The following is a 14,048-nucleotide window of genomic DNA, read 5'->3' on the forward strand; positions in this document are numbered from 1 at the left end:
AATTTGAGCAATGACTCATCATCACTCATCATCATGCCGTCCGCTTTTATCCGCATTTAACAAGTCGGGTTTGGGTTCGGGTCAGGTTCGGGGCGAAAAAAATATATGCGTTTGATAGCGGGTTTAGCGGCCAATAGCGGGTTTAGCCGCTTTAATCCGCTTTTAAGCGATTTTATCCGCTTTTAAGCGCTTTTACGCGCTATTCGAATGCTAAGTGGTTTTTCCCGCGAAACATCTACGCGTAGCGCTGAATGACCGCGACCGCTATTCGCCCCGCTATAACCCCGCTATTGGTCGCTATTTACAACACTGCTCCTCCGTAAATTAGTCCCTACTAAGTTGTAAGCATGTCCATCAACAAACTACAACACTCACACAAGGGATAAAGATTTAATTGTTAGATCCTTGTATCACAATGATGTAAATATTAATCCTTTTGTCAACTAATATTCCGTATAAGTTTATTGGACTAAACCTCTAGAGTCACCATCAATCCCAAAACTTATGTGTATCTCTTCAATATAATTGGATAAAAATATTTAGAGAATTCTTTTAATAGAATATAAAGCATAGATCTCTAATATACTTTAATTCCACTGTATAAAAGATGAAATCAAGAATATTCTCTTCTATTTTAGAAGTAATATATTCTTTATTGAATGACTACACAAGCCTTTGTGCACTCATTATATGGTCCAATAGAATATGTCTGTATAGCCTCCGATTAGGATAACTGGTTGACAATATCAAAACTGTATAATTTATACATAAGACTGAATAACATTCTCATGTTAAAGAATTTTTTGTATATTGTGATTAGAATAGCTCTTCTTCATGACAATGTGAGGTCTAAGAGTATTCTAGAATTGGTACACTTTAACATTTGTCATTACAAGTGTCCACATGGTACTAAGAGCTATGAAGCACGGACACGCATAACATGAAGCCGTGTCGTGTCGTGTCCGTGTCGGACACACGTGTCGAACACACGTATCCTATGTATTTTTTAGGATTTGCCTCGTGTCGGCGTGTCGGATGGCCGTGTCGGATCCGTGTCCGTGCTACATAGACTAAGAGTCTACTCTAGTGTTGGAGACACATCATCCTATCACTTAAAGTAGTAAAAACATGTGGCAACTATAAAAGAGAACTTCGTCCTAATTATATTCATAGGTTGTGAACAGATTTAAGATCATAAAGAAATCGAAAGTTATGTTTCCTTGTTATTTTCTCTACAATAACCTAAGGACAACTTGTACATAATATGAAATCTTATTTATTATCATATAATAAATTTATTGGCTTTGTAGAGCATGCAAATCTTTCAACTTCATCATTCAAAAGACTGTCCATATTAGGCTATGTTCATGATTCTATAATATAAAAGGAAGCGTAAAATGCAGAAGAATGATAAGTTGTGCAATCACCTCACCTGTTCGTGCACAACTATATTGCATCAACTCATGTATTCACTAATTTGTGTTTTAACTCAAATTTTATGTTGTCAACATTTGTGTTTGACCATCAACTTGACCATCACAACTTCTACATCATTTTTCTTGACTAATTAATTAATTAATTAATTGATGATTTTCATATAAAAATGATGGTACTTGGAGTATATTATATTTCCTGAAATGATCGAGTACACAGGTAGTTGGTTTTCCTCCTCTCTCTTTCTAGGCTTCTAGCTACTGTTGTTATTACTTAATAATATGAAGACAACATAAATATTTGCATTAGTTCTCTAACTCCTGATTTAAATGTGACAGTATTCGTATCTTCTCCATAGCAGCTGTTGTTTGTGTTCTTGGAATACTCCCGCTGAATTATTACGGACAGTATATGAATCATGTGGAAATCCCGTCAGAGTCATTAGATGTTTTTACTATTGCAAATGTGGCAGAAGGATCTCAATGGTAACTTCTGAAACATTCCGAACTTTTAACTTCTGATAAAGATATTTATTCTTGTGACCCTTAAAAGTACCAATTCTGAAATCTAGCTAGATAGTCACTTCTTTTATAAAACTTAAGAGGGTGTGACAATTCGAAAGTGCAGTGAAATATGTAAGTTTCTTTTTTTTTGCGAACACATTCACATAAGTGAAATATAGTGTTTGTTCAAAAAACGACATTATTGCTAAAAGTGCAATGTGAAGATGATGTGACAAAATAAGATTAATTTGTAAATGTAGATAAAATCATCTAATTAAGATTGCTTATCATTTTCGTTACTTTTATGTGACTTCATGACTTTTTTATGGGAAGTCAAAATTGCATTAAATCCTATGTGACAACTTTCACTTTCATGACAACTTTCTTGCATTCCACTTTCGTGACAACTTGCAAGCAAACAAACACCTAAAATGTTAAAAGCAAGTCATTTTCACTTTCATCTTTTACTTGCATGCAAACACAACCCCGTAAGGCGTGTTTTGGTTGCCTGAGAGGCATGCAAATCAAAGGAGTATGGTTGCTAATTGTAACCGGATACTAAGATGCAGCTAGAACCAAAGTAAAGAAGCTGGCGAGGTATTCTAATTTGGATTCTTCGGTGCAGTTGCAACTCCACGTGTGTCAAAAACCTGTAGCTTGAACTGTGCAATAATGCCATGCAGAACTTTGCCTCCTGTGGCCATGTCAAGATTTTACCATTATAAATATTTTTATATGAGCTCGCATTTAAATAAGCATAGAATATAATCAATATTGTTTTATCGTTTTGTAAAATCGTTGGACAACAAAGCAATCAAACACTAGATCAATGCTTCAGCTATGAGTGTGTTGCTTTTGCAAGTACAAGCAAACCAAACATGGCTTACTGACACAAAATTTACCTCTTTTTATTTATTATTGTTTTATTTTCTTAACTCACTCAAATTGTTTCCTGTATCCGTGAAGTTCAATTAAATTTGAACATCTAAGGTTCCTCATTTGTTTTTGTGATCTCTATATTTATTTGTTTATCATCTCATCTTTAGCTATGTTCATATTTAGATCATCAATTTTAGTGGATTTCTAGGTTAGTGGTTCTGCAGCTTGAGGCCCTGTCCCTGTACACATTCTGGCTGCCATGAAATATTGCTTCTTTGGATGACTGAAAAGTGACTAGTTCCTCCAGTATTTCATTTTAGCTTTGTTCATATATACTTCCGCATGAATTTTGTTATCATTTTTCTGCACTCTGCATTTTTGACATATGTTTCCTGTCCTAAATTGTGCAGTATATTTATGCTTATTATTGGGGTTGTGCGCCTAGGTTTGACATATAGAATGATCTATTAGCTTCTGTTCTGAGATGTTTCCTTTTTATTTACTTGAGTCACACATCTGTGAGTTGTGGTGGATTCTTTGCCCTTGCCAAATCCATTTTTAGTTAGTGAGATTGTTAGATAATTGTACGCTTGCAGAAGATGTTCTTGTTTAGGTTTGTATGCACAGTGTGAGGGGTTAGTTTAAACTAGTAATGTATACTTGTTCACAGTGGCGGAGACAGGAATTTTATGTTTGGGTTGGGGGGCCGGGGTGGGGAGTGGGGGTGGTGGGGAGACTTAAGATACCTAAGTCCATCTTCTTTATTATCAGAAAGAAAAAGAAGAAAACTTACTTCAAACCAAATATGTATGATTTTTCATTCAAAGATAATCATAATAGAATCTAAATACAAAAAGTTAAATGGACATTTGAAACAATGAAAAAGAGAAGTGGATAAGGTACACTTCGTAAACTCCAAGTTCAAGTTCTATTAGACTGGACAACAAACATGTGTTGAACATTCATATGGAAATACAAAATGATGTAATTAGCTCTATTTTGAATCTCTTATTAGGACGTGATTGTAGATCTATATATGCGCAATTGGAATATTAGGAGAATCAAAAGTAGATTAGACATAAGTTTTACTTCTGATACAAATTAGAGGAAAATCGAGTCAAAAGTTTTAATTTTTGGGTCATTGGCAAAATATGCATATTGCCAATAAGCTGTTACTTCAAATATTTATCTGTGGATTTATTAAGAACCCCAACAATTACTAGGCATAGAAATATAGAAATCCTCAAAATTACAATTACTGTACAATGTAATGTGCACATTTCAAAAGTTTGGAGGGATATGCAAATTCCATACTTTTTTTTTGGGATTATTTTTTTTTTTTTTTTTGGGGGGGGGGTTTTTTTGGTTTTTTTTTTTTTTTTTTTTTGGGGGGGGGGACCCCTCAAACTTGTATGTAGTTTCACCGTTGATTGCTCATGCATCCAGTTTATGTAGCTCTTTGGCCGGTATTTGAAGTACTCACATAGTTGAGGATTCTTTTGAAAGAAAACTACTTAATTTGCTAGTTGATTGATAATTAATTTTTGAACTATTCATGTCATCTATATCTTCATTTTTATAACGTTAATTTCCATCAAATCCTTTTTGCAGGCTTTGGGTCCACTGCCTTGCGTTATACATCATATCTTGTTCAGCTTGCATTCTGCTTTACTATGTAAGACTGGCCCTTCTGCACCGAAATATCTTAATATACTTTCCTTTTTGGGTATTGAAGTTAATTAAGTTCTAACATATCTTTATATGCCTCTAGGAGTACAGGAGAATTGCTAGAATGAGACTCATTCATATTACTCAATCTCCTCCCAGTCCTTGCCATTTTACGGTTCTTGTCAGATCTATTCCATGGTCAGATGAGAGATCACTCAGTGATACTGTCAAGAGTTTTTTCATGAAATATCATGCATCTGGTTATTTATCTCATCAAATGATATATCGAGTTGGAAAGGTGCAGAAACTTATGGTGCGTGATGTGTTATAGACCTTTTGGTTCCTTCTTACTAGGTGTTTGTTGATGCCCACTAAAATAAAGATTATGACTTCAGAGGATGATTTTATTTATAATCAAACTTCAAGATTAAGCTTGTTATTATGTCAATAGCCCATTTACTATTGTCTTTGCCATTCCTGTTGATTTCGCTTTATACAAATTCTTATAAAGTTCTCTTTGTCTCAAGTTGAAGATCCTATTTTCCCCTGGCCATTGCATGCTTATGGTTCAATTGTCATCTTGATCGTCAAAATGGTAGCACGTTGTAAGTGATGGAAAATATAGAATACAACAAACGAGTAGTTAAGGAAACATGAGGAGCAAATTATGGACTTATTGTAACTCTTTCAGTTTGCGAAAACACAGTGCTTTCAGGTGCCAAGGTGTTTATATCTAGTTTTCTTACATTAGTAGATGATCTAAGTTAGAGAAATTTTTGAAATTTGGATGCATGATATTGTATGTGTTGGGCTTTTGCGTGCTTACTTGGTTCTGCATGTATGTTGTGTTATACATCCATATGAAATCTTATTTATTGCTTTAGTTGCATAGTTAAATTAAAAAAAAAGAACATTTTGTTTCAAGTTTTAACATTCATGCTCTAGTCCAGTACATTAAGATTACAAGAAGCTATTGGAAGCTGAGTGATGCATCATATATGAATTTATTTATTTATTTAATTCAGTTACTTATAAGGTGTTATATGAGTTTCATTTCATCATCTCGTGTGGAGTATAAGGTCTTATTCTTCTTTTACATATCATTATGTGGTGCCGAAGTTTATTTTGACTATTGTTCTGATTATTTTCTGTATTTTATTTAAAGCTTCTATTCTAGACATCTCTAACAGAGAATTTAGCATGCTTGTTTCTTTTTTTCCTCATGCAATCATGTACTTGAAAACTTGAACTTCCTAGGAGAAGTTCTGATGATTTACTGAACTAATGTATTTCATATCATACTCAGGTTACTTGCCTTTATTTTTTGGATTCTTTTTTTTTTGCAGAATAAAGCAGAAAAGGTATATAAGAAGATATGGCTGAACGCTATTGCGATGGAGAAAAAATGCAGTCCTCTGAAATACAAATGTGGTCTCTGTGCAGGAGCAACTAATTCACCGCAGTTATACCATAATAATCTTGGTGCCAAAAACATGAGCCTTGATCAATCAGATTCAAGTCCAAAACTAAAGGTTATATCTTTTAACATGACCTGGAATTTGATTAAATTATAGCTTTTTATTCATATTCTACTTTCCGAATATATGAGATTTATCCCATCCTGACATTTGTTTGATCTCCTGGTGATACAATATTGAAGAGTTCTTTTTAATGTACTAGAGGACTGTGGATCATTTTTTGAGATAAGTGATTAAAAAAAGTAAGAAACCTAGAATAATTGTCACTCCGTTTAATGGCGTAGCCTAGAATTTGTCCCTGTGGTGTCATTATTTAACTTATCAATTCTTTAAAAAATATAAAAACATGAATGACAAAATAAAATCTAAACACATGAACTTTATTAAATTTAAATAAAAAATAATACTTTAAATATTTTCATAAGTGTCCTCGATGGGTTTTCATGTTTTGAAAACATTATTTAATAGACTTATTACTAATAGTATTAAATACGTCTTTCTCAATGAATGTCACTAGATTATCATTCATCTATTATTCTATTAATCACACATCTGATTATGCTTCTTATTTTTAATAAAATTTATTGGAGAAAAGACTCCGTCTATGCTTGCAGTGGTTACTAGCAAAATCAATGCTCTAATTTTAGAAGTAACTAAATCATCGCATATACACAATGCTTTTTTGTTTCCACCATTTTTCTTGCAAGCCCACCAATACTGTCCAATTTGCTGAACCTTTCTTCTAAACTCATATTGTAAATATAATTGTCATGTTAACAACCAAGTTAGACAATATTACTACCAAAAGAATTACTTATATAAAATTTGTCAAGTTAATCAACCTCTCATTATCAAATGCTGAAAATGAATCAAATGGATTCAAGGCAGCAACACAAATAAGTAATTTGGTATTTGGTTCACTAAAATGACTATTGAGCTCCTGCCTATGATACCCCGACACGACAATTTTGGCGCTGTACCCGTGTCAGGTGTGGTTTGGGTACGTTTCCGCACCCAAACGGAGGAGACACATGAGCAACTCTTTTGGGTTTTCATACCTGCGGTTTTTGAGGAAGAAGGGCCCGATCTTCGGGGCTAGGGAGCTCGTAGCCTCCACCTCATCGCCGGTGACCTTGACGTACACGTCCATGACCTGGGAGGGATCGAACTTTGGTGGCATCTCTTCGCTTGCTTTCTTCGGCCACTGCGGCGGCGGCTGCGGGGGTAGAGGGAATGAGGCTCTAGGGTTTTGGAGAGGAGCTGTAGTATTATTTGGATTTTATATGGGGAGTGTGTTGCGTTGGGCTTCAGGTTGGGTTGTTGGATAATACTGTAGTATAATTCAATGTATATGTGTGTGGGGGCCACTGGATATGGGGATTGTGTTGCGTTGGGCTTCAGGTGGGGCCGTTGGATAATATTGTGTTGCGTTGAGAATTTGTACCCTATTTGCCTTTGCCTCCCCACTTTGGTAGTTTTTTCTGACATTTTGAAAGGTAAGAGAGGTTTTCTAATAATCATCCGAAGTTAAGGGTTTTTTAATGATATTTAGCCTAAAATTAATTTTTAATTGACTGACTGAACTTTGATTGAAAATAAGTGGCTGAACTCAAGCAATTAATTCGAAAATGATCAAAATTTTCAAAATTCCTTCTTAACTTGTTGGGTTTTTGTAGCTACCCCCTCCTAATATCTTAATTCCACAGCCCCCTAAATTTTGAGGGCTTTTGCACATAACCCCTCGTATCCTTTTGTTCCGCTAAAATCCTTGAAGACTTTTCACTCCAATCCTCAAACTAACATCGCCAAGTCTACCCTGAATAGAATAATTTACCCATAACTCCAAAATGAAAAAAAACTTTATTTAGAGAGGTATATTCCTCGTTTTTTGACGTCATATATTAATAGTATATAGTATATATATAAATTATATATTATATTAGTATATAGAGCCAAAACTCCTGTGTCCATTAAGTGGCATCCACCAAACTTTTTAACCCTGGATGTTTCCTAGGCGATCCTTGATGAATGAAGTTGACTTTTTATCATGTTAAATGAGTGGTATAAATTTTGGTGGACACACTATTCCATGCTATCCACTTAAGTTGACACAAGTTCTACCTACTACTATATATTATATAATATACTATATATATATTATATTATATATATATATACTATATATATATATATATATGTTATATATATTATATATATAGGGGTTACCGCGGGACACGGTCATAATATGTTATATATTATAGTGGTTATATATATATGATATTAATATATATTATATTATTTACTTTTATTATATATGGAGCCGGAGCCCGTACCCTATATATATATTCTATATAATATATATTGTATACTTATAGTATATATATAATACTAGGCGTACGGGGACACGGCTCATATACTATATAATATAGTATGGAAAAGTGCAACTCTAGGTGACACCCCTAGGCTCCCACCTTAAGACGCGGCTTAGAATCCACATCATTTCGTATTTTTTTTGCATCCGCTCCCGTTGAATCTTGATCTACACGTCTTACCCAAACCACTATTTTGGGCTGAACCTTGTCGGTGTTTTGGACCTTTAACCTCCCACTCGCTTGCAATTTAACGGTTTTCGTACTGATAGAACTTTGATTGCACGCGCTCAGCGGAATGTTCAAAAACACACACGGGTTCACCCTAAATTGGGCTGTTCTAGGTGTTAGAACGTGTAGATCAATGTCACAGAGCGCGAGATCGCTAAAAAAAAGGAAACTGAGTGTGCATTGCTTAGGCCACTCCTTAGGTGGGATGCTGAGGGTAGTCACCTTAGATTCACTTTTCTCCATTACTTACTATCATAGTACTAGTACTATATATTTAGTATATTATATATTATATTATATTTTATATATATATATATATAGCGCGTATCTCGTATCTATTTTTCCATTAATATACGTTATAGGGTACCGCCTCTCTGCTCTCTCCTCCTCTCTCTCTCTACTATCCTACTATCATACTATTAGCCGTGACCCCGTACCTGTTTTTTACAAATTTACCGTGTCTCGTATCCGTGTCCGTACCTATGCAACTTTGGTTCCTGCAATTGCATATCCAAAACTACATAAACAATTCATCTTGATAGTGATGCAAATTTGTGATTTGTGGAGCTTTGCGCTGAGATCTTCCTGGAATATTGAGCACCCATACGCGGGATAAGAATACTCTGTTTGCTACAAAATGAAGTAACATCATTCAATAGAGATTGCCATCCATCGTTCCTCATTACTTGCAATTGTTCCTTTGTAATTCTAACAAGAAAAGCATTCATAATATTCCGATCTTTCTTTTGTAGATTTACTGATGTAATGCCCAACAAGTATTTCATCAAATGTAAGAGCAGGATAAAGTTAAAAGATAGCAATGACTTCAAGAAGGCATGTGCTTCACCTTTTTTATCCGAAGTACCTTTATTTTTAACTATATCAGGTACTTGAATCACTGAAGAGACTAGAATAGAAACACTAGGTTCGAAAGTGTTCCAAAATATGATCCCATCGAGTATCCCCTGCTCTCTTTAAACTTAACACTTGATTCGACCCTTTACCACTTTAGACCTCGCCATGATTCCATGCCTTTTATCCCCTGCTCTCTTTAAACTTAACACTTGATTCGACCCTTCACCACTTTAGACCTCGCCATGATTCCATGCCTTTGCAACATTAGTGGCTTGTTTCTCTTGAAGAATATCTCGACGCTTACAAGAGGATCCAACAACATTTGTCAAATTAACAACCACATAAAAAAGCCAAGAAACATCAATTTTTTCGCTATAGCAACAAGTATTTGTTGAAGTTGATGAGCAAAATAGTAGACATAATAAGCTGATTTATTCTCTCATGATTAAAGCTTTAAGACCATTGAATTCCCCTTGCATATTGCTTACTCCATCATAACCCTGCCCCCGTAAAGATAAGGATTCCATTGCTACCTTAAGTGTCGAAGCAGAGGTATCCATTGTAGGAACAATACCAACAAATCACTCTGCAACAAAACCCCTTCGATCAACATAGCACATAACAACACCCATTTGCTCGTTACTAGATATGTCACTAGACTCATCAACTAATATCCCAAACAAATCATCTCCAATATCATTGATAATTTCATTGGTTGTTTCAGTTGCAACTGCATTAACAATATCTTCTTAGATGTCAAGGAAACTTAATTGAAGATTTTTAGCATTTTCTAACAGGACCTTATTTATAGATTCATTGTGATCAATGAGAAATCTCAAAATTTCATGGAAGTTGCCTTTATTGCTTGAATTTTCAAACTCATCATGCCTACGAAATGCTAACCCTTGACGTTGGAGCAATCTAATGCAATTAAGTGATGCCTGTAGATGAGTTCGATAATCTGATTTAGCTTGTGATTGTCGATAAAAAATAACTTGGATGTGTTGATTTTATCTCATCAAATCGTCACTTTTCTTCAAAACTATATTATAAGCACTTATAGAATATGTGAATGTCCAACCGATCCTTTTTATTCCAATAGGTAAATTCTTCAAAATCAAATGAATCTCCACCAGATTTATCACCCATGACAAGCTTAAATAAATTACAATGTCAGCAAAATGCAACATCCTTCTCTATATTATATTCTAACCAATGATTAATTATCAAACTAAGTAGAATTAAACCTACATTTTTTTTCCATAATATTTCTTTAAAGGGTAAATCATGGTTTCGATGTTAGAAAGGCCCTTTCAAAAGATATGATATCCGCACTTCATCTTGGATGTTCGGATGGAAGCTTGAAATTTTTGGTCCCTAGTCGAGGATCTGCTCATGGTTTTAAATATCGACCGATAATCCGATATTATTCCCGAGTTATCGGGTTTGGGAGCTTTCCGCTAGGATAAGTAGGATTTTTAATCGGTTATCCGTTTTTTGAGGTTTATCGGCGAGTTATCGGTAATAAAGGCGCTTCTCGGGCGATAAGTAGGCTCTAAATATCGGCTTTATCGGCCGATAAGTAGGATTTGAGAGCTTTTACTTTCTTTTGGATTTTCTCTTTGAATGTTTACAAATTAAGAACTATTTGTTGCTTTTAGAACTTGGTTGATTGGTGATCAGCTTATGTTTGTTTATGGATATTGATAATGACTCATAACTACTAAATATCAACTTAGTAAGTAGTTTATGAATCTCATGATTAAACAATAATTATGCAGATGCGTGGATGGTTCTTCATTCTTGATGTTATCTTATTAATTGCTTGTTTATTATTCCATTTTGACTAACATTATATTTTTTTAAAGCTTATGTTTGTTTATTATTTGCTAGTATATTACTCCGATAAATACTACTTATCTACGATATATCCCTAATTTTCGCTATCCGATAATGATTTTGATCATCCGATAAATTCCCGATAACCGACATTTAAAACCTTGGATCTGCTTGCAAAGATATTAGATCAAAATGAAGGCCGAGTGTGTTGTTGCTTATCAGAAGTAGAACCACTATCACTTGCGTTTACTTTTTTATTTACTTTGAGTTTGACCCTTTTTAAAGTATCATTCCATCTTATATTTAAACAAGATTATTTACAAGAAGCAATTAGTATCAACATACAATTAGAAATAAATTAATTAAATTAATGCACAATTAACATATTTGATAGTCAATATTTACTATTATGAAATGAATTGGTAATTAGTAAAATTCTTACTGAATTGAAGCCAAAAAATTGCCCTAGTTAAAAGAAATTGAAGTCGTACAATCCTCGTCCAAAATCAATAAACTAATAAAATAATATTTTTATAGTGGCTTGCACAATGATGTTGATGGATTAGGTTTTATGTGTAGCTTTTTTTATTTGGAGAAAACAAAAACAGCTGCGGGAATAGAAGTTGTGACTAAAAGTAATAAATATATTGCCTTTACAATATACTCCATCACTTGACTATAAATGCATATTTTATTGGTTTTCTTCTAATTTTTATGTAATGTTCAATTTACATACTCCATCAAGCAATTATAATTATATATTTTATAATAATCACTATCATTATTTGATTAAAACATCTCTTATCACGATTGTATTTAGGTGTTGAAATTTCAATTGACAATTTTATAATTTTATCATTCTAGTGCTGTCCTTCTCTAATTCTAGTGATATCCAACTCTAATTCTTATATAGTAGTAGTATAGTATAACTATTATATACTACGTATCTATATATATAGTTACCTATACATATACACTATAGTAGGTGTATTATATAAGGAAAAAAATGTGTATGTTGCGCTACCAAGTACAAATTTTTGGTGCCAATTGTACGTGGAGGGGTGTCATATTTCCCCTCCATTCATTTAAATCGGGCGGTCCACATTCACATTGGTTGGAGGAGTGCGTTGAGAATTGGAATGAGGGGATGAGAATAGGACAACCTTACTACAAGTAGCAAAATTGTTACTTGGGTACCAAGCATACCCCATTTCTCTCTCTCTTTCTCTCTCTCTTCTCCTCTCGGTCCTATAGATACGGTATTATTATTGATATCTATGAGTACTATAGTAGTATATAGATATATATATTAGAAAACCCAATGGTATCTTGTGACACTACTAGACATTATGTAGCTCCTCCATTGATCGTGTTTAATGTTAAAATAAAAAATTTGTTAGTGCAAGGAAGTTCTCAGATGTGTCATCAAAATGTTTGGTTCTATTGTGGTCTACTTAATATATTTTGGTTTTTTGTTTACAAAAAACAAACAGCCTCTTGGCCTGACTTAGTCTTTACATTTTACAAAAAATTAATGCATGTTCTTGGTTTAAGTCATAGACTATATTTTCAGTGGAGAAAAAATTATTTATTTATTCGCTTTCTTTCCCTAAAATTTGGCATTGCCATAGTAATTTATTCAAATTTCAATGGTTTGTTTGAACTAAAATCATGTCTTCTGCTTTAGAATAATGTTTACTGTATATCTGCTAAAATTTCCTTGATGTCAAGTGGATAAAGCAGAGAGACATAGGGGCAACTAGTAGACTACTAGAGAAATTTTCTTCTAGAAGCATGCTAAAAACAAGGGATATGTTGCAATCCAGATGAATACTTGAAGGCTGAAATAGATCTTTACTTTGAGTTTGATCTATTCTGATGAGCAGATATGCAGTTGAAGTTTGGAGATGTATCTTATGAGAATAGATTCACTTAGATAAAGTGAAAGATCATACTTGACAAAAACTAGTAGGGAACAATAATTTATGGAAGTTATAGGCATGTAACAATTTGTGGGAACTAGACAAACCAGATAACAAGATACTAAATAAAAAACTAATTCATCTCCAATCTGAATATAGAAAAGACTGAGCCTCTTTAGGGGGGAGAAATTTCTTTAATATTACCGCCTTAACAAGCATAACTTTCAAAATTTCTTTAACTTACGTACTTTTTGTGTGCCTTTATTTTCTGGCTTGTAAATGTTCATGGAATAAAAAACTAAGCTCTGGACTCTATCTGAGATGTCTATATATTTGATAATTTATCTCTTTCCATGAGCTGGAGCGATTATTTGAGTAGTTGTTTGAGACCTTAACCTCAAGTAGTGAACTTAATCTTCCGAAACTCATTCTACGTGATTAGCTAACAATTGGATCTCAACTTTCTGGCTTTATCAAATAGCAGCAAGCTTCGTGATTCAAATTTTGTTTGAGACAGAGCCACAATCCTAGTAACATTCAGGTCATGCAAGCTTAATAACAAACACACACTCAGTTGGCTCGACATATGCTCTAATGATAAAACATAAGGTTGAAATACAACACCGTGCCTGTGACACTTCAAACTGGCTTCATTCAATTGGGGACTTGCCAGATCAGTACTGCTCATGCTGCAGTGCATATATTGAGGGTAAGAATAATTTAAGGAACTGTGAGATTGCCATGCTCTGTGGTTCAATATTTCGGTAACATGCTACTTTCGTCCTATTAGAAAAAAACGTAGTTACTTTTCTCTTTTGTAAGTATCTGGGTTTTTTTTTCCTTTGTGTGTGTGTGTGGGTGGGTGGGTGG

The 14,048-nt window shown here is 34.0% G+C and overlaps 1 protein-coding gene across 3 annotated transcripts in view; it reads left to right on the forward strand.

The window, feature by feature from the left end:
- Positions 1 to 14,048, forward strand: part of LOC109848155 (CSC1-like protein RXW8) — a 40,206-nt gene that overhangs the window by 4,858 nt on the left and 21,300 nt on the right. For 2 of the 3 annotated variants that reach the window (XM_020417520.1, XM_020417521.1), the window contains exons 3-6: positions 1,773 to 1,919; positions 4,428 to 4,491; positions 4,588 to 4,797; positions 5,831 to 6,016. In XM_020417520.1, coding sequence (XP_020273109.1) covers positions 1,773 to 1,919; positions 4,428 to 4,491; positions 4,588 to 4,797; positions 5,831 to 6,016 — 607 coding nt within the window. Of the gene's footprint in view, positions 1 to 1,772; positions 1,920 to 4,427; positions 4,492 to 4,587; positions 4,798 to 5,830; positions 6,017 to 14,048 lie in introns of those variants that run through there. The other variant, XM_020417523.1, reaches the window with a different exon arrangement.

This window comes from Asparagus officinalis, chromosome 7 (assembly GCF_001876935.1).
Source record: "Asparagus officinalis chromosome 7, Aspof.V1, whole genome shotgun sequence".
In the NCBI taxonomy this organism is placed as follows: domain Eukaryota; kingdom Viridiplantae; phylum Streptophyta; class Magnoliopsida; order Asparagales; family Asparagaceae; genus Asparagus; species Asparagus officinalis.